Source organism: Podarcis filfolensis (assembly GCF_964270895.1).
Source record: "Podarcis filfolensis genome assembly, chromosome: 6".
Taxonomy (NCBI): Eukaryota; Metazoa; Chordata; class Lepidosauria; order Squamata; family Lacertidae; genus Podarcis; species Podarcis filfolensis.
Window position 1 is genome coordinate 79,935,304 of NC_139609.1, and position 22,046 is coordinate 79,957,349.

At 44.5% G+C, this 22,046-nt stretch overlaps 1 protein-coding gene and 1 long non-coding RNA gene across 3 annotated transcripts in view; both read right to left on the reverse strand.

Moving 5' to 3' along the window:
* Positions 1-6,751: 6,751 nt before the first annotated feature.
* Positions 6,752-9,904, reverse strand: LOC310764842. The gene is made up of 2 exons (XR_014549261.1): positions 8,091-9,904; positions 6,752-7,500 (listed from the first exon to the last, which is right to left on the reverse strand). It is a non-coding gene; the product is annotated as an uncharacterized lncRNA (long non-coding RNA).
* Positions 9,905-11,806: 1,902 nt separating this feature from the next.
* PTGIS (prostaglandin I2 synthase) overlaps positions 11,807-22,046 on the reverse strand; it is a 43,399-nt gene continuing 33,159 nt past the window's right edge. For both annotated transcript variants that reach the window (XM_083618837.1, XM_083618838.1), the window contains exons 8-10: positions 20,014-20,195; positions 16,018-16,169; positions 11,807-12,129 (exon numbers count right to left, since the gene is read on the reverse strand). In XM_083618837.1, the coding sequence (XP_083474963.1) occupies positions 11,982-12,129; positions 16,018-16,169; positions 20,014-20,195 (482 nt within the window). In that variant the 3' untranslated portion in view covers positions 11,807-11,981. The remainder of the gene's footprint in view (positions 12,130-16,017; positions 16,170-20,013; positions 20,196-22,046) is intronic.

A 22,046-nucleotide genomic window follows, 5' to 3' on the forward strand; every position in this document is an offset into this window, starting at 1 on the left:
GCGGGGGGGTAAGAGAAGTTCTAATTGGAGTTGCTTTTACTAATGTTTTAGCATTTGCAACATCATTCACACAACCTCATTGTGGTTTCCTTTCCTTGGAAAAGCTGAGAGAGGCCCCTTGTACTTAATGTCACTGATGATGATGAATCTAAAGCAGTAATGGCTCATAAGTGTTGTGGAACGCCAACAGAGGCAGCTCTGTGTGCAAATCTGAACCTCCCTGCCTCTGCTTTTGCTGTGGTGAGGATATTGGAGCTTGCAGACTATATGAATTCTTGGAAAGAGCAAGGCATTTAAAACTGTTTGTTCTGCGGCAAGGACAGAGGACTTTTTCAGCCTGGGGGCCAGATTCCCTTCTGTTCAACCTTCTGAGGGGGCCACATGGCACTAGGGAGTGGGGATAGGGGAGGGGAGGCCCACCCTACTTTGCCACCTAAGGCAAAGCTGGAAGGAAACACCAACCCTCCTGCCAATGAAAGACTTCATAGGTGTATCCGCATCCACAGCTACTGGGTTGACAACCGCAGTGTAGACCAAGTCCATGTTTCAATTCTTTGAAGCAAACAATAGGTTACAGTGGCAGATAATTTAATTCACTTTTTGTTGTTTAGTCATGTCCGACTCTTTGTGACCCCATGGACCAGAGCACGCCAGGCACTTCTGTCTTCTACTGCCTCCCGCAGTTTGGTCAAACTCATGCTGGTAGCTTCGAGAACACTATCCAACCATCTCATCCTCTGTCGTCCCCTTCTCCTTGTGACCTCCATCTTTCCCAACATCAGGGTCTTTTCCAGGGAGTTTTCTCTTCTCATGAGATGGCCAAAGTCTTGGAGCCTCAGCTTCAGGATCTGTCCTTCCAGTGAGCACTCAGGGCTGATTTCCTTCAGAATGGATAGGTTTGATCTTCTTGCAGTCCATGGGACTCTCAAGAGTCTCTTCCAGCACCATAATTCAAAAGCATCAATTCTTCAGCGATCAGCCTTCTTTATGGTCCAGCTCTCACTTCCATACATCACTACTGGGAAAACCATGGCTTTAACTATACGGACCTTTGTTGGCAAGGTGATGTCTCTGCTTTTTAAGATGCTGTCTAGGTTTGTCATTGCTTTTCTCCCAAGAAGCAGGCGTCTTTTAATTTTGTGACTGCTGTCATCTGCTTTAAACAAGGTCAGATTATTTTCCCATCTAGCAGTGAGGAACCTCCAGTCTGTGGGCCAAATTAGGCTCATGAAGTCAGGTTTGAAGCAAGTAAAGATGCAGCTGGGCCAAGGAGAGTTTGCAGGCACTGCCAACCAGTTGATGGTGGCTTCTGCATAGCCCTGCACAACACTTTGTGAGCACCAACCATCAGCTGATTGCTGGAGATTGCTAAGTGCAGCACATGGAGCCATCAAGCAATGACAATCAGCTGACTGCGTAGATTATAGCCCCCAATTAGTCTACTCCCGCAGTGGCTCTCCAATGTCTTATGCTGGGGCGCCTTCCTTCTACCTGATCCTTCTAACTGAAGATGCCAGCAATTTAACCTTGGGCTTTCTGCATGCAAAGCATGGGCTCAGCAAGTGAGTTATGGCCCTTCCCCTTCAAAAAGTTGTTTGTTCCTAATAGTTACATAGAAAATATATTGACCACAAGGGAGTTACAAATTACAGAACTCAAGGAATCTTGATTGTCATGGATATTGTGCTAACTAGGTCCTGAGGTTAATGACTAGACTTTTAAGGACTTCACAGTGAACACTGCAGTAAATCACACCTAGAGGGTGATTCTTTTGGACTAGCATACAGATGCCCTGCTCTGAAATGCGAGGAAAGAGCTGAGTTTCTACTCTCCGATTTTCATAGCATTTGCCCTCCCTTCTGCGTTTCTCAGTCACTAATAATACAGAACTTGTGGTTCAGAGAGTTTAATGCCGAGTGCTGAAATGTAATAAATGCAAACTGTAATTCTAAGTAAATATTTAATGATGTTGGCGGCACTACCTTATGGACAAAGCTGCAAAAATTACCCAGAGGCATGCCTGCATGGGAAGAGGAACTTTGCAGAGGCATTTTTGGTAATTGGATACATTAAGTTCAGACCACAGACCTCCAAATGGCTATAGACCCCATTTGTTGCATGGTTTGATTATTAAGATGGAAAGACCTCCGATGGATGCTGCTCTGTGTCAAACGAAAGGCTTTCATTAAGAAGCATTTTGCTCTTTGGGGAAGTTGGACTTTGCATAAGGCAAGCTTCTTCTGAGCATACCTAATGCCTCCAAAATGGAAAGTCATTGCCAGTATCATAATGCTGTTGTACACATCTATTGTGCAACCACACTGGGAATACTGTGTACAGTTCTTATCTCCTCACTTGAAAGTGGAGATCATAGAGATGGAAAAAGTTCAGATGAGGGCAACCTAAGTAATCAAAGGGGTGGGGCAACTCCTCTATGAGGGCTTTTTTAATTTAGAAAAAAATATAAGCAATGGGGACATGATAGAGGTATATACAATTATGCATGTAGCTCATAATACCATTGAACTCATCCGTTGAAGCAGTTTCCGGTCAAAAGCAGGTACTGTTTAGGGAAGCTTTTAATGTTTAATAGGTTATTGTATTTTAATATTCTGTTGGAAGCCACCCAGAGTGGCTGGGGAAACCCAGCCAGATGGGCGGGGAATAATAATAATAATAATAATAATAATAATAATAATAATAATACAGTGGTACCTCTGATTAGGTACTTAATTCATTCCGGAGGTCCATTCTTAACCTGAAACTGTTCTTAACCTGAAGCACCACTTTAGCTAATGGGGCCTCCTGCTGCCGCCGCCTTTCTTACTGCACCTATATTTAATATCATTTTATTTCAAGGGCTGGCATAGGAGAAACTGGTCTTGAGATTGCTTATTTTGGTTGTCACTGCAACCTTCAACAGCACAGAGGTGATTTTTCTTACCAGCACATCAAAATGGGTATTTGTTAAAAGGTCTTAATTGACTAAGCACATCTGTTCACCTCTATTGCACCTGTGCCTGCACCTGTCTTTGTATCCTAAAACACAGACATTGTCATTCACTCTCAATGTGCAAAGGAAGGCTGGCGCAAAATAATTTGTTCGCAGAGTGACTTAGAAAACTGAAGCCTGACAGATGTAACCCAACCAAGAACGTGGTCTGCAACAGAGGCAGGCATCTTTTGGGGGCCCAAGCTTCAAAAGACTGCCATCATTTATTTATGATTTTGCTTGTTATTCAAAGTATATTTTTTTTATTCCCCTGCCGAGATGGGTAGTGAAAAATACTAATTAATTTCAGGGAATAACATATGTTGTTGTTTTTAAAAAAACATTCTGAGCCATCATAGCCATAACATAATGAGCTATTGGCTAATTTTTCTTTCTCAAGATAACCTGGATAAATTCTACAGAACCTCCCACACACTTCACATATTCCTTTGACCCGACACTGACAGAGTGTGGCTTGCTAACTCCCTCTCACACATGGTTGAGGAACCTGTGGGGCTCTGGAGGTTGTTGGACTCCAATTCCCATCAGCCCCAGCCAACACGATCTGTGGTCAGGGATGATGGGAGATGGAGTCTGATATCCTCTTGAGAACCATGGATTTCCCATCCTGCTCTTCTTGCCAAGTTAGACTGCGATCCTATATACAATTCAGCAGGAGAAAACCCCCTTGAATTCAGTTTACTTCTGAGTAAACATGTGTAGAATTGCGCTGTTAAGCAACAGTGAGTCATAACACTTTCTGGGGCTTCTCTGTTCTCCACAAAATACACAAAATTCACCCACACCATACATTTGAAGTACATGGGTTCCTGCAAAGAATCCTGGGAACTGTAATTTGCTATGGGTGCTGGGAATTGTAGCTCTGTGAGGGGTAAGCTCCCAGGCTTCCTTGGGGGAAAGCCGTGTGCTTTAGAAATATGGTGCAGATGTGCCAGTTCTCTGCCTCTTCACTATTTCCTTGAATATTAGAGAGACCCATAAGTACCCAGTCACCTGGCAGTAACTGCAGAACAGACATTTTAGGGAAAGGACTGTCAAACTTATTTCCCCCTATTGTGTTTTCGGTTCCTTCCCCCACCCCCATATTTCATCTTCTACTTTATTTAGGATGTGTGTGCAATGATGCTGGGAAGTTGTTGTTGTTTAGTCGTTTAGTCATGTCCGACTCTTCGTGACCCGATGGACCAGAGCACGCCAGGCACTCCTGTCTTCCACTGCCTCCCGCAGTTTAGTCAAATTCATGCTGGTAACTTCGAGAACACTGTCCAGCCACCTCGTCCTCTGTCATCCCCTTCTCCTTGTGCCCTCAGTCTTTCCCAACATCAGGGTCTTTTCCAGGGAGTCTTCTCTTCTCATGAGGTGGCCAAAGCATTGGAGTCTCAGCTTCAGGATCTGTCCTTCCAGTGAGCGCTCAGGGCTGATTTCCTTAAGAATGGATAGGTTTGATCTTCTTGCAGTCCATGGGACTCTCAAGAGTCTCCTCCAGCACCATAATTCAAAAGCATCAATTCTTCGGCGATCAGCCTTCTTTATGGTCCAGCTCTCACTTCCATACATACACTTCCATACTGGGAAAACCATGGCTTTAACTATACGGACCTTTGTTGGCAAGGTGATGTCTCTGCTTTTTAAGATGCTGTCTAGGTTTGTCATTGCTTTTCTCCCAAGAAGCAGGCAGAGTTCCTCCGAATAGCGGGCCTTACCTTAGGAAAAATGAGGCAGTGTGTCTTGGGTTCCAGATGTGTGTGTGCATACACACCATTAGAGGGCAGCAAACTGTTATTTATTTCTTAAGTTTTGTTTTGACAGCTGCATCCCACCCTGAGCTTGGAGTGGTGGACCCGAATATAAGCCACCCCACTTTCACCCCACAAGTACTCTGTGTAGTAACAAGACTGAACTATAACCACCCAATGCACCACTTTTTTCATAAAAAGGATAGGGTTTGCTTTCTGTTCTGTATTCACGAACTAGTTCTCATGTACAAAAGGTAACAGATTTACAAACATAGGGCTGGATCCTAATGATTTTTGCATCAAACTGTAGCTTGTTCTAGTCATGCTGTTTACAAAAAGGGGGTTGCCAAAATAATCAGTCTCTGCCTTCTCCAGCCTGGTGCCCTCCAGATGTTTTGGAGTCCCAGACTACAACTCCCATCGTCTCCACACAACCCACTGGTGGAAGTTGTAATCCCAAGGATCTGAAGGGCACCAGGTTGGAGAAAGCTGACCTAGCAATGCAGGAATCTCAACATACGGTTCCCCATCCAGTTTGAAACCATACCAGACCCTGCTTAGCTTTGCAATGTGCTAATAGTTTTAACGCTGCACCACCAGAAGGAAGCCCATAGGTTCCCCATCCTTGTTTTATAGCAGGTTTTCCTTGGCCAGCCTGATGTTGCTGAACTACAACTCCCAGCATCCTAAGCCATTGGTCATGCTTAATGGGGCTGGTGGGAGTTGTGGTTCAGCAACATCTGGAAGGCCAGCGGTTGCTGACATGTGTTTTATAGCAAGTGAGATTGTGAATACAGGCTGATTAGGGACGCGGGTGGTGCTGTGGGTTAACCACAGAGCCTAGGGCTTGCCGCTCAGAAGGTCGGTGGTTCGAATCCCCACGACGGGGTGAGCTCCCGTTGCTCTGTCCCTGCTCCTGCCAACCTAGCAGTTCAAAAGCACGTCAAAATGCAAGTAGATAAATAGGTACCACTCCAGCGGGAAGGTAAACGGCATTTCCGTGCGCTGCTCTGGTTCACCAGAAGTGGCTTAGTCATGCTGGCCACATGACCCGGAAGCTGTACGTCGGCTCCCACAGCCAATAAAGCGAGATGAGCGCCGCAACCCCAGAGTCGGTCACAACTGGACCTAATGGTCAGGGGTCCCTTTACCCTTTACCTTTTTAAGCTCCAAGATGGGTGTGAAACACCATAACTTGCTGATCTGCATCTCTTAAAGCAACAGACAGGAGCTCTGGGCACAGTTTCCCCATCTTGAGTGCCATCACTTACATCAGCAAGATCTGACTATCCTGGAGATTAAGCTTCACCACGAACCTCTTCCCCCTGACATGATTTAAACATTCCACTTACTTAATGCAGAAATTTACAGATCTGTTAAATTGCTATTTGCAGTTGTAATTTAAAGGTTCACTGCTACAGCCATTAGAAACCAGAAGCGTTGGTTTTTCATGCAGATTCAAAGCTATGATTACAGGGGCACAGAGGGCATTTGCTAATGTGCCCATTCCCAGAATAACTATAAAACATGTGAATTGGGCCAAGACCTGTAATGAGGACAAATAAATTCTAAGGGAGGGGGGTAATAATCTAGTTCAGTACCCTTTATTTCAATGTTCAGGCTGGGAGTGCCATAGCCTATATAGCCAAATAGGCACCAGAAACACAAAAGTGGGAGATATCAGCAAGCATACGGGAAACCACAAAATCTGCAGAACTGCAATGACGAAATCTCCAGGCCCCACCCCCACCCCCAAAAAAACTTAGGGAAAATCCTCAAGGGGAATGGGTGACTTCTCCCTCCCCAAAACCCAGTGAGGACTTTAGGCGCAAATGTTGACTTGCTTTTTGGAAGTGGGAATGGAATGGAGTAACCTGGAAATGGGCACAGGGGCTGACTGGCTGGCACATTGAAGAGCAGCACTCTGCACTGAAGCATTTTGTTACTGCGTGACACTTGGACCAAGCGGAGAGCCAAACAGGAACCCACCCAGATAAGTGGCTGGGTTTGTTTGTTTATTTATTTATTTGCAAAAATAATTCTGTACTGCCATCTAATGCAAAATACTGAGGCTGTGTACAACAAAATATACAAATACAATAAAACATTTTTTTAAAAAACAACGAAAGCAATACAAAGTAATCATTAAAATAACTGGCTAACTTTGATGGGGGGAGGGAATAAACAGAATAGGCCTGTTGGCATAAAAAGCATATTCACCAGATGCCTGAAAGTTAATGGAGAGGGTGCCTGACAAATTTCTGGTGGAAGAGTGTTCCATAGGCTCTAAACCTTCAATTTCCAATTGAGGCCAGCCAGGCCTCTGTAACATGGGGGACAACTAGCAGTACTGCTCCAAATGATCTCAGTGTTTGTACTGGAATACAAGGGCTCAGACTGTCCTTAAGGTATCTGGGTTAATAAGGTATATTCGGTCATCCAGAGCTTTGTATATCAGCACAACCTTGAACCTGGCCTGGCAGCATATGGGCTTCCAGCGAGGATGCTTTAGCAGAGGGGTCCCATGCTGTGGGCAGCCTGCCCCCATCAGCAGCCTGGCCAGTGCATTCCACACTGGCTGCAGCTTCTGGGCCAGTTTAAATCAAGTTTAAATAAATTGCCAGTGTAAAAGCTGCATCTATCAAGAGCACGGGATGCTGCTTATACTGAGTCAAATCACTGGTCCATCTACCTTAGTACTGTTTACACTGGCTGGCAGCAGCTCTCCAGGGTTTCAGGCAGGGATGTCTCCTAGCCCTACCAATAATAATAATAATAATAATAATAATAATAATAATAATAATAATAATTTATTTGTACCCCTCCCATCTGGCTGGGTTTCCCCAGCCACTCTGGGCAGCTTCCACAAAGACCAAAAATACACTAAGATGTCACACATTAAAAACTTCCCTGAATAGGGCTGCCTTAAGATGTCTTCTGAATGTCAGGTAGTTGTTTATCTCTTTGACATCTGAAGGGAGGGCGTTCTACAGGGCGGGTGCCACTACTGAGAAGGCCCTCTGCCTGGTTCCCTGTAGCTTTGCTTCTCGCAGTGAGGGAACCGTCAGAAGGCCCTCGGCACGGGACCTCAGCGTCCGGGCAGAGTGATGGGGGTGGAGCCGCTCCTTCAGGTATACTGGGCCGAGGCCGTTTGGGGCTTTAAAGGTCAACACCAGCACTTTGAATTATGCTCGGAAACGTACTGGGAGCCAATGTAGGTCTTTCAAGACCGGTGTTATGTGGTCTCGGCGGCTGCCCCCAGTCACCAGTCTAGCTGCTGCATTCTGGATTAGTTGTAGTTTCCGGGTCACCTTCAAAGGTAGGGATGCCAGGGATTTAACCAGGGACCTTTGGCAAGCAAAACCAAATTCTCTACCTCTGAGCAATGGGTCTGCCTGAAAGCAACCTCAATTCGGTGCCAAGGAGGAAAAGGACATTCTGTCACCCTTGCCAGTACAGTATACATGATGCATGTTTTTAACACACACGTAATTCTTGGGTTTCCTTGCTTGGTGGTTGTGGAGAAAGGCACCGAGCTCTATAAATCAGCAAAGGCAAAGTCTACATGCCAGTAACTAAGTTGAGATTGTTTATTCTTGAGATTTATATTTGGCCTTTCTATAAAATATGCAGGCAATTTATAGTAACATATAGTCAAAAATATACAGTAATAAAAAGAACAACCCCCTCCCTCACAGAAACAATCTAAACTAAAAAACAGCAGCAGCATAAACACAATGGGCAGTGCCATCCTAACCATGTCTGCTGAAAAGCGACTCCCATTGAGTTCAATGGAGCTCACTTCTGAGAAGACATATTTAGCTTAGTTAAGTGTGGTACTCGATGAGAATGCACTGGAATAGCCTGTTTGAAAGCAAGCAGCGATGGAGCCAGGCAGGCATCCTTTGGAAGGCTGTTCCAGATCTTGGGTGCCACCGACAAAAAGGCTCCGTCTCAGGTACCCATTTCCAACACCCATAGCAGGGCCCATTATTATATAGTAATCATATATGGAGTTGACCCTGTTAGGTAGGCTAAACTGAGGGAGGGGGCGTGGGTGGCACTGTGAGTTAAACCACAGAGCCTAGGACTTGCCGATCAGAAGGTCGGCGGTTCGAATCCCTGCGACGGGGTGAGCTCCCGTTGCTCGGTCCCTGCTCCTGCCAACCTAGCAGTTCAAAAGCACGGCAAAGTGCAAGTAGATAAATAGATACCGCTCCGGCGGGAAGGTAAACAGCGTTTGTGTATGCTGCTCTGGTTTGCCAGAAGCGGCTTAGCCATGCTGGCCACATGACCTGGAAGCTGTACGCCGGCTCCCTCGGCCAATAAAGCAAGATGAGCGCCGCAACCCCAGAGTCGGCCACGACTGGACCTAATGGTCAGGGGTCCCTTTACCTTTTAAACTGAGGGAGAAAGTGACTGGCCAAAGGTCACCCAGTGCGCTTTGTTTTTGAGCAGTTTCAAACCCCAGATTTTCCTAGTCCAGGTTCAACACTCCAACCAATGCACCACACTGCCTCTAAAGTTTTGTGCCTTTTTTAAAAAAGATGCCTTTACTCAATTGTGAAACACATCTGACTCTGCTACTGAAAACATTTTAGTGCAATAAAGGTATTTGTAACAAAAGCTCAAGTTGTGTTTTTAATGTACACATCCCAATCATAAGGTTTGACTCTTCCGTCCGCACGACCTCTGGTGTATTTAAAGCTAACTTGCCCTCACATAACTATTTTGTAAACAGTAATAGCTTATGGAATGAAATGTCATTGCTAAGGCTTTAGGAAAATTAATAACTACCGTAATTTGACTATTTCATCTGGGACCTTTGTCTTTCCAGAGATCCCAGCTGCACAGAGAGCCTCCAAGGATGCTATTTTTTTCATAGACAGGTGCTACTCAGATTGGTTGGTGAACAGATGCAAGAATGGAGGCCAGGATCTTGCCTCTTCCCTCTCCACCCATCCTCTCACTCATATCTACAGACATGTCATGCAAGCAGGACTAAAGGGAAGAGAGAAAAACGACTGAAGAAAATCAATACACTAATTCAGAGCCAATTAACTGAGAACAACAACAACTGGCAAGTTGTCAAAAAAGCCCAGTGGTTGTATAATCATGGGATATATTACTACAGTATTAACTTTATGCCCCACCTTTCCACAGTGGCGTAGCGTGGGGGGTGCAGGGGGGGCCGGCCGCACCGGGCGCAACATCTGGGGTTAGGGCAAATCCATGGGTTAGGGGGCGCAAATCCACGGGTTAGGGGGCGCAAATTACTTGCCTTGCCCCGGGTGCTGACAACCCACGCTACACCACTGCCTTTCCATCTAGGATCTAAAGGCGGTGCATGTGGGCCTCTCCTCTATTTTATCCATAGCTGTACATACCCTCCAACATTTCTCAGGTGAAAATAGGGACGTCCTAGGGAAGATTGGGACATTCCAAGATCAAAATCAGAACTGGAACAGCTTCTGAAAATCCTGTACTGTTCCTGGAAAATAGGGACACTTTGAGGGTCTGGCCGTAGTGACTGGGTCATGTGTGATTGGAACCCAGGTCTTCCCCAGTTTGAGTCCAACACTGTAGCCACTACTCTATGCTGGCTCTCTTAAAATGCAGCCTTTTAAGTGTATTCAAAGCACTTCACATTCATATTTCAGTCATGCTTGCACAGCACCCTATAAAGTAGGTCACTATTAATTTATTATCTCTGTATTGTAGATAGGGAGGCCTGAGAGACAATGGCTGGCCGAAGGATGCTTAGGGGGGATTCGCATAGTCAGCCCTGCCTGTGGAAGCCCTGTGCAAAGTGAAATGTTAAGGGTTGTATTCAAAGCTCAGAGAAGATCCATTGAAATTAATTTCCAACAGGTCTACTTTGTGTAGAACGAGCATTATACAAACCCTAACTTAAAAACAAAAACAATGAGAAGGTTTTTCACTGTAATGGTTTTTGTTGTTTCTGCTGTACTCAACACCCACCCACCCACAACAGAGGTTGGGTGGCTATCTGCCACAGATTCTTTAGTGATTTCTGCACTGCAGTTGGGGTCCCTTTCCAACTCTACACTTCTACATATACAGTGGTACCTCGGGTTACATATGCTTCAGGTTACATACACTTCAGGTTACAGATTCCGCTAACCCAGAAATAGTACCTCGGGTTAAGAACTTTGCTTCAGGATGAGAACAGAAATCATGCTCCGGTGGCACGGCAGCAGCAGGAGGCCCCATTAGCTAAAGTAGTGCTTCTGGTTAAGAACAGTTTCAGGTCAAGAACGGACCTCCAGAACAAATTAAGTACTTAACCCGAGGTACCACTGTACTTGCTGATGGCTGGATTTATTAAAACATTAGCAACGGAAGGCAAAAAGTGCACCAGTGATTTTTTTTAAAGGTGGCTAGAGGTTTGTTTGTTTGTTTGGTGATTTATCACTATATAATATTTTGAATTTCCTCCATTAACTATAGTAATTAACAGGACAATCTAATGCATGTCAACTCAGAATAAAGTTCCATTGAGTTCAATAGAACTTACTCCCTGGTAAGGTTGTGTGATCCAGAGCATGACTGAGTTTCTTTCCTGGAAGTAAGTCCCACCCAGCTCAATGAGACTTACTATAAAGTAATTATACAGAGGCTTGCAAGCTTTTAGGACTCAGCTACATTACTAAAAATAGAACATTATAAATGTCATATAACATTGTGACACCAAATGGTGGTGTGAAGCTGAAATCAGAACTCTGTGAAATTTTCCATTGTGAGTTTTAAAATGGCTTTTTTCAGAGCGTTTTTTTAATAGCTGTGTAGATGCAGCCTTGGTGATAAAACAGAAGGTGGGGAAAACCAGACAAGGAAGTGAGGGGAAGAGACCCCCCCCAAAAAAAGAATGTCTAGGGATTTGGAAAACAATTGCTGAGTGACTGAGAATGATGTATGGATTGGTCCGGTATAAGCTCACCACTGTTATTGAGTCAATGACATGTTGCAGAAAACACCTGTCTGAAGGAGCCCCAATAGCCATCCGGTTAGCTTTTGCAAATGAACAGCTTGCAGATGCCACAGAGAACAATTTATTATGCCCTCTTTGTAGCTATAACATATAAATATACCTTAGCAACCCATGTCATGTCAAAATAAATTTCAACTGAAACCAGTGAGCAGCTGTTTTCTTGCAGAACATGAAGAGATATCCAGAGGAGCTTGACGATAAGGGGAAGAAATATACAATTTTACTGAGCTTTCCGTTTATATCGAATGATGACATCTTTCTCTGGCTGCAACATTCCAAAGCCGTATCTTTCCTTGTCGAAGGGTGGGATTGCTGCATTGGGATCTTTCAGCTCCAAATCAAAATAGCTTAAGAGGAGGAAAACACACCTGAAATGAGAAAAATAACCTGGTCAGTAGGGCCAAAGACAGGGATGTGATGACATGTGGCCTTGGGCCTGATTTCATGCATTCTTACAAAAGCATTTGGTGAGCTATCAGTTAGACCTCTGGCAAGATTAATCTATGCCCCCTGCTGCCGCCGCCCAACGCCAAGAAGCCTATTGGGTAGGGAGGGAGAGAAAGATGGAAGTAGTGGCCTCCAAGATCTTGGCTCTGTACTTTTTAAATGTAAAATAGGTAGTATGAATACAAACCAGGAGAGCAATATATTAAACAGAGCATTCCAACAATTCCAATTTTGTAAGATGCACAGATTGCTGTATGGCCCCATACAGCACGAAGAAAGTTCTGTTTTATCCAGTAGCTCTTAACTGTAATGGAAACTACAGTTTAACAGTATAGTGTAGAGGAGCTTACTCCTGAATAAATGTGCATAGGTTGTAGCCATACAAAGTAATCTTGTAGGCATGTCTACTCAGAAATAGCTTCCCCTGTGTTCAATGGGCCTCACTCCCAGATTGTTGTTGTTTAGTCATTTAGTCGTGTCCGAGTCTTCATGACCCCATGGACCAGAGCATGCCAGGCACTCCTGTCTTCCACTGCCTCCCGCAGTTTGGTCAAACTCATGCTGGTAGCTTTGAAAACACTGTCCAACCATCTCGTCCTCTGTCGTCCCCTTCTCCTTGTGCCCTCAATCTTTCCCAACATCAGGGTCTTTTCCAGGGAGTCTTCTCTTCTCATGAGGTGGCCAAAGTATTGGAGTCTCAGCTTCACGATCTGTCCTTCCCGTGAGCACTCAGGGCTGATTTCCTTCAGAATGGATAGGTTTGATCTTCTTGCAGTCCACGGGACTCTCAAGAGTCTCCTCCTGCACCACAATTCAAAAGCATCAATTCTTCGGCGATCAGCCTTCTTTATGGTCCAGCTCTCACTTCCATACATCACTACTGGGAAAACCATAGCTAAGTGTGCATAAAACAGTGTGATAAGCTTGTATGATTTTCTTTTAATGGAATCAAAGCTGCTGCCTTCAATGGCTTAGCAATGCTACCTAACATTTCTTTCTGTGGAAAAATAAATGGATGGTTTAGATAAACTGGAAAATCTTGTGACCTGTTCATTTTAAATTATTCAAGACAGATGGGGGTGGCATCTGGTCACACCTAGGGCTCCTCCAAATGCCATATTAGTTGAGCATTCATCCTGATTTGCTTGCACCAAAGCTTAAGAGGAAGTTAAATCATATCCAGTCTTTATTGAGCATTCATTCTTATTTGAGATAATGAGCGCTGATAATGAGCGTTGAACCTGCATTCATCCAGATTTGCCTTCAGGGTGTTCATTCATCTTCCTGCTAATAACATGCCCATCCCATACTTTTCAGTGCAATTCCCTGTCACTTTCCACACTGATTCTTTTTTTAAAGCGGATTTGTGGCACTAGGGCAACTGGGTGGTTTAATCTACTTTAACTGTGTAAACCTGCATCTCCTGGGATGTGCTTGAATCCCTACTGCAAAATACTGACAGTCTGGAGGCACTGAGAATGTAGCAAATAGAAGGCTCACATAATTAACAACAACAACAACAACAACAACAACAACAACAGCATATTATTATTATTATTATTATTATTATTATTATTATTAATATTAATACCCCACCCAACTGGCTGGATTTCCTCAGGCACTCTGGGTGGCTTCCAGCAAAATATTAAAAATACATTTAAACATCAGTCATTAAAAACTTCCCTAAACACGGCTGCCTTCAGATGTCTTCCAAAAGTCAGATAGTTGTTTATTTCCTTGACATCTGATGGGAGGGTATTCCACAAGGCGGGCGCCACTACTGAGAAGGCCCTCTGCCTGGTTCCCTGTAACTTCACTTTTTCCAGTGAGGGAACTGCCAGAAGGCCTTTGGAGCTGGACCTCAGTGTCCGGGCTGAACGATGGGGGTGGATACGCTCCTTCAGGTATAGAGGACCAGGCTGTTTAGGGCTTTAAAGGTCAGCACCAACACTTTGAATTGTGCTCGGAAATGTACTGGGAGCCAATGTAGGTCTTACATTGCTTTCTATCAATTTGTGCACACTGTGGTTTAAACCACTGAGCCTAGGGCTTGCCGATCAGAAGGTCAGCGGTTTGAATCCCCGTGACGGGGTGAGCTCCCATTGCTCGGTCCCTGCTCCTGCCAACCTAGCAGTTTGAAAGCACGTCAAAGTGCAAGTAGATAAATAGGTACCGCTCTGGCGGGAAGGTAAACGACATTTCTGTGCGCTGCTCTGGTGCGCCAGAAGTGGCTTAGTCATGCTGGCCACATGACCCGGAAGATGTACGCTGGCTCCCTCAGCCAGTAAAGTGAGATGAGCGCCGCAACCCCAGAGTCATCCGCGACTGGACCTAACAGTCAGGGGTCCTTTTACCTTTTAACTGTGCAGCATTGTGACCATGAGCTGAAAGGTGGCACATCACATTTGATCACTGCTTTGAACTCCCTGGAACCTCTAACTTCCTCTGCACCCCCTGCAGATGTGCAGTGCTAGGTGACCAGGCAGCTTCCATTTAAATTTCCCACAATGCCCCTTGAGCAGTGCTATCTTGGAAATAGCAGGTGTCTGGCACCAATTTTAGGAGCAACATCACTAGACAAACCTGCTGGTGGGGTCCACCTGGGCAGGAGGAGGTATATATTGAATGTACCAAATATATTCAAGCTGGAGACAGCCCCACAGGTTACTGAGTAGCACTGTACACACACTGTACACACAGCCATTTGCCTAGATCAGGGGTAGTCAACCTTTTTATACCTACTGCCCACTAATGCATCTTGTTTGATGGTAAAATTTCCAGTGCTCAATGGAAGGAGGATTCAGCTTGTGCCGCAGAACCCCCTACCTCCCACATAGAATCCTGAAACTCCCACTGGCGGGTGGTAGGGACCAGGCTGACAACCCCTGGGCTAGATAGTTGGTGGTGTCAATCTGCTAACTCAGGAGAAATTTTTTTAAGCATGCTTTAAGTATCTGATTGGAAATGCAGGACAGCAAAGGAGTGGGAAGTTTGTCTTCTGTGCCTGACAGAACTCCGATGGCTTTTCTCTATATTGATGGAACGTTTTCGCTGCTATTTTATTGGGTTTATTTTATAGGCTATTGTACCACTTTTATTGCAATACGTTGTTAGTTTTTTCCTGATTTCATGCCATGCTTTATGCTTTTGAAATTCGGTAAGTCACTTGGAGAGTCCTTATGTGTCAAGCAGCTCATAAATTGAATTAATAACAATGTAAGTCGTTCCTCTGAACTATGCATATGGCTGGGAGGACGGCTAGGAGCAGGCTCTGCCCCCCCATGTGTTGGTTGCGTATCTCCCTGCAATATGCCTACATGTACAGGGCCCCTTTCATGTGTCTGAGAATCCTGTATGGGCTAGGAAGCTGCCACATTGGTCCATCTCAATATTGTCTACACCAGCCTTCACCAACCTGGAGCCCTCCAAATGTTGTTGGGTTCCAGTCCCCATCAGCCCCAGCCAGCATAACCAATTACCAGCAATGATGTAGCCCAACCTGGGGGCACCAGGCTGAGGACCAGGCAAGTCTACACTGACTAACTTTCCGGCGTTTCAGACAGACCAGGGATATGGAACCTGTGGTTTTTCAGATGTTGATGGACTCTAACTCTCACTGGTCCCCAGCCATCATGGCCAGTGCTGGGCTGCAATATGACTTACTAGGGAGTAATCCCTATCAACCACTTTGGGACTTACTTCTGAGTAAACGCGATGCTGTCATTTTCTGTTACAAGCCAGCACTAGCTTCTTACGATCGAAATTATTGCGAGAGGCGGTCATTATATCAACATGACAAATTCACTCACTGTTTGATGCTATTGACTGCAAGGAACTTTCCGATACAGACATTTATTCCCGCTCCCCATGGCATGGAGTAATACTTGAGGCTTTTCCCTCCTTTATAGAAATCTGTTTTTTCTGTGCCGTCCGAATTGAGGAATCGGTCATATCTGAATTTCTGAAAGAAAGAAGAGGTTCAAAGTGAGCAAATGTTTCTTTTCAGAAACATTAAAAATGCAGAGCGCAAGGATTTAGAGTCATGGGCAGGAATCTGTTTGGATTTTTAAAATATATATATACTGTAGGGGTGGCTACAATAATAAAAGAATAAAAGTTCCTGTGATAAGGCACATTGTTTACATGTAGACTAGAGATAGCCCATGTGGTGTTCTTCAGATGTCACTGGACTACAATTCCCACAATCCCTTGCTGGCTGGGGCTGATGTCCAGCAACATCTGGAGAATATCACATTGGCTACTCCTGTTGCACCCTTTTCAGTCACAAGATACAAGAGGAAACTTAGAGTGGCAACACAGGGGAAAATCCACAGTAAGCTCTCCTCCACAAACTGTGTTAAAATTAATGGGGATTTCCTTGGGGCAGATGGAAGTAAATGCATCTTTGATGCATTGCTTTCTTCTAGCCAGTTGTCTGCCTGAGGCCCATTCTATGACAAAGGAGGAAGAGCCTTTAGAATTGGCTGTTGAATGTATTGATGCTCGGTCTAAGTCTCTTCGGCTGTCCTTGGGAGTGGAATGGGGAAAATGGAACAACATTTCAAAGCCAGAACCTCCTCTACACCCTTCCAGTCAGCCCACAGCACCAGTCTCCCGTCTCACGGCTACAGCGCCACTTTGGCATTGCTTGAGGCATTTAGGACCATTTCCTTCTCCTCTACAGAATTCACATCTGGATCCTTTAGCAGGGGATGGAAGTGCCTGGGGAGCTGAAAGATGTTTGCTCTCAAATCATAGATGCCTGGAAGCTTAATGTGGCAAAAGTGGAACATTTAATTGCAATTAAGGTTAACAACCTTACTTTTTTCTAAGCTTACTCAGAGCGTCTCTGCTTGCTCCAAATTAAATCTGTCATGTAAGGCATTGATGAGCATTTTGAGAAATACTTTAAAACATGCTGTTGGGTTTTTTTGTTGTTTTTGGATCCTGAAATAGAACACAGGAATTTACTTGCTAATTGAGAGGCAGGTGAGCCTCGTGCAACCTTACAAACAATAATTTAATGAGACTTGAGTTACAATAATATCAGCATCGTTTCTACCATAATGGTCCCTGGGAGGCTGTTCATAAGAGGAAGCAATCCCAGTTTGATTCTTTGTTAACAAAGAGAAAATTAACGTGGTGCTGGTGTGAGGGAGGTAGGAAGACAGAGAAGGAGAAACTCATTGATATATTAAAGAAGTGCCTTAGGTTGTCACAGCAACAGTCAAAAAGGAATTCCACTCATCAATTTTGGTCTGCACTTAGCATTCTTTACATCAGTGGTTCCTGAACTTTGCCCCCCACCCCACCGACCATTTGAAAATTACTGATGGTCTTCACATACCATTAATGATTTTTCTACCTGTTGCAGCCAGCGTAATTGTAAAATAAGTAATAAAAATACAATTAAAATTGGTATGAATATATAATTCAGATATGGCATGGATCACCTAAATAAATATCATAGACTACTGGTGGTCCAGGGATCACAGTTTGGGAACTCCTGGATTACATCATTCTATTTTTATATCCAGAGAGTTATTATTTTTACTCCTGGAATTGGTCCTGAGAGCCAATTTTTGAGGGACACGTATTACCTGAGCAGGTTCACACGTGACTGTAAAACCAACAGATGCTACGTGTGTGAATGAGCCACTTCGGATCTAACATCACAGGTGGAAATTTTGTCATCACCCAAAACCATCTTTTCCCCCAATCAAATCAGTTCACCCATTCAGCAGCCAGTCACCAAAGACAAAATAATCAGGTGTAGGAAAACCATGGGGTGTCCATATGTTTATGTGAACCAGCAGCTCTTTGCGATTTGGATACAAGAAATCATAGCTTGTTGGCATATCAAATATCCAACTTGCAATGGCTGTGTAGATCCATTAAGATTTCTATCGCAAGAATAATTCCGGGAGCTGTACCAAGGGTGGAACAGGTGAGCCAGATCAGTGTTGACAGTAACAGCTCAGGCACTTACGGATGGAGGATTTCGCCATTGCCAGCCAAGCTAATACAGTGTATGCGACATCCACAAACCATGAGGACTTTTGCCCCCTCTCTGTTGCTCTCCACTATTTCACATGGCAGGCCGGGAGATAAGTGAGATCAGTATGTCCAAATGATGAATTGCAAAAGGACAGTCTGTTTTTCTATGTCTGCCTTGGCACTCCTGTCAAGCAACACATTTCATATAGAATGTGCTTAAGGACATAAGAAGAGCCCTGCTAGATCATATCCAAGACCCTTCTAGTCTAGCATCCATTTTCCTTATAATGGCCAGGTAGATGCCCCGGGAAACCCTCAAGAAGGACATGAGGGTAATTCTCCTCTTGTTGTTCTCCAGCAACTGATATTCAGAGGCATCCACTGGTAGCATGATCTTCCATCAATTTGCCTCCCTTCCCCCTCCCCAGTTGCCTTTTAAAATAACCTAAATTGGTGGCAATCTCCACGTCCTGTTGAAGTGAATTCCATAAGCTAACATGGCTTAAGCTGCAGGGGTCAGCAAACTTTTTCAGCCGGGGGCCAGTCCACTGTCTCTCAGACCTTGTGGGGGGCTGGACTATATATTGAAAAAATAATAATGAACGAATAACCCAGAGATGCATTTCAAATAAAAGGACACATTCTACTCATGTAAAAACACGCTGATTCCCAGACCGTCCGCGGGCCGGATTTAGAAGGCGATTGGGTCAGATCTGGCCCCCAGGCCTTAGGTTGCATACCCACCTAATGGCTTAAGGTCATTAGGTGCAAGGTGCAGCATTACTTCTGGTTCAGCTAGTCTTTGGTGGGGCAAAAAGTCTGCTGAGCATCCAAACTGCCTTTCCTGATCACTGGAAATTGTACCTCCCTCCCCTTTGAGATGTCAACAAGCGCTTTCAAACCTATCTCTCTAGCTTTAAGGGCTAAAACTTCTTTCTTTTAGAAGAAAATGGAAATCCTCGAAAAACTGGTAGCAGTACCAGTTTGTACGCTAGCATGGCGTTAAGAATCCTGAAACATGCACAATCCTCCCCAGAAAGCTAGGTTGTTTTTAGGCATGGGAATGTGACTCTGTCAATATTGTGCTGTTTCGACATGTTGGCATGGGTTTTATGCCCATGTCAGGCTGCAAGAGAAATGAGAATAAACAAGGAGATGGAGCAATCCCCTGCTGAGGAATGATTGCAAGGTTGCAGCATTGGGGACTTTTTAGTTTAGAGAAAAGGCAATTAAGAGGAGACGTGATGCAGGTGGTCAAAACTATGCAAGGCATGGGGAAAGTGGATAGAGAAAATATTTCCTCCCTCTGTCATGATACCAGATCTTGGGATTCATCCAAGAAAGCTGATAGATTCCCTTATTCACACAGCAGGCAGCTAAACTGTGCCATTCACTCCCACAAGATAGAATGAGGACCACCATATTGGATGGCTTTGAAAGAGGATTAGGCAGTATCATGGATGTTAAGGCTTTCAGTGGTGACTAGCCATGAAGTTTCTGTTCTACCTTCATCATCATTGGAGGCAGTGTGCCTCTGAATACCAGTTACTGGGAATCACCAGTGGCGAGGGTGCTGCTGTGCTCGGGTCCTGGCTTCCCATAGGCAACTGGTGAGCCAGTGTAGGAAGAGGACGATGGATTAGATGGGCCATTGGCCAGAGCCAGCAGGATCTTCTTGTGGTCTTCAGGATGCTGCACATGGCATTGTCACAATACTCGACCCAGTTGGTTTAAATAAGCCACGCAGTGAAAGGAATCTGTGGAGGAAACTGTCAGGGGGAACATGATTCAGAACAGTGCAGCTTTACCTCTGGCTCCTCATAAATTTCAGGGTCCATTTGAGGGCTTATAAATGGAAAGAGGCAAAGCCTATCTCCTTTTCTCAGGCTGTACTCTCTGCCGTCTGCCAGTCTCAGGCGCATGTCTTGAAGGACCTCTCTGGTGATGAAAGGAGCTGCTGTCAAACGTAGCATTTCATTCAATGCGCTGTCTGTACAAACGGGAGAAGCAAAGGGGGAAAATTACTGCATCCAATAAACATGCAAAGGAGCAAAGGTAGGAGCAGCTGCCTTTATCTCTGTGTGCCAAGGAGATGGCTCACTTTTCTAACACTGCAAATTCACTGAAGAAAATTCCACCATGAGATATCCTTTAGGAAATGCAAGATTGCCTACTCTTTCCTGAGAAACTGAACTGGCAGCAAAGGAAAAGCGATAAGGAGTCTAGTCCAGTGAAAAAGGAAGAGGCTTGTAGCTGTAGCTCAATGGTATAGAACATGCTTTGCATGCAGAAAGTATTGGGTTCAATCCTGGGCATTTCCTGGTGGGGCTGGGAGAAAGACCCTCTGTCTGAAATCTGGGATAGCCACTGTCAGTCAGTGTATTACTGAGCTAGATGGAGGAAGGACCTTGACTTAGTATAAAGCAACCTCCTCTGTTCCTTAGGTAAAGGTAAAGGGACCCCTGACTGTTAGGTCCAGTCGTGGATGACTCTGGGGTTGCAGTGCTCATCTCGCTTTATGGGCCAAGGGAGCCAGCGTACAGCTTCTGGGTCATGTGACCTGCATAACTAAGCTGCTTCTGGCGAACCAGAGCAGTGCACGGAAATGCCATTTACCTTCCCGCCGGAGCGGTACCTATTTATCTACTTGCACTTTGACGTGCTTTCGAACTGCTAGGTTGGCAGGAGCCGGGACCGAGCAATGGGAGCTCACCCCGTTGCCGGGATTCGAACCGCCAACCTTCTGATTGGCAAGTCCTAGGCTCTGTGGTTTAACCCACAGTGCCACCCGCGTCCCTTAGATTACTTCTATTACATTTGCCTTATTCCTTAGATTCCTTCTATTACATTTGCCAGTCCGTTAGATTCCTTCTATTTGCAATTCCTTACATTTGCCAGAGGCACGTCACGGTTACACCAAGGTTTCCTGCTGCAAATACATTAAGTGCAAACAGCAGGTGTGTGCTATTCCCCTCCATTTCTTTATAAAACCACCATCCCATTCCTTACAGTTTATAGCATAACAGTACATTTCCACATTTTAGTACATTATACCAAATAACATAAATAGCCTAATTTTTATTATTTGATTGAAAGATATTCTGTTTCATGGCATTAGATTTCTAGTGTTTTACCCTTAAATCCATCTTGATGGCTGAAAATGGTATATGTATATATTTTAAAAAATAATAATTACTACTAGTAATGCACATATGTTGAACTATACTTATCGCACAGCACTCTGACCATTCATACCTCGTACCTACATCTCAAAGACTTAAGAACTCCCTCCATTTATTTAAGAACACAGATTTGCGTTCTTTAACAGTGTGGGAGGCCAGTATGGGGTCACTGTCAGAAAGTAAAGACTGGAGCCACGTGGCTCAGGTTTTAATTCCCTACTCAGCCATGAAATTTGCTGGGTGACCTATCTCACATGGATGTTGTGAAGATAAAATGAAAATGGGGAAAACAATCCATATCTCTTCGAGCTCCCTGTGGAATCAGAATTTAGAGGCGGTTTTGAAAAACTAGTTTATAGTTTTTAAAAAGTTCCTGAACTAGACCGCTACAATTTCTAGCTGGGAAAGAATGGAATGACCCTTTATAAATGAATGAATGAATGAATGAATGAATGAATGAATATCAAATCCTGTACATAGAAAACTTCATGACAGGGTGAAAGCCAGGCTAGGATTTTTCTCCCCAATAAACTACGTATTTTTCTGTGGGCAGATCCGCAGCATACATTCAAAGGCTATTCAACACACATTTAAAGCAAGTGGCTTCCCCGCAAGCAACAACAACAACTGGGAATACTGGGAGCTGCAGTTTGTGCATG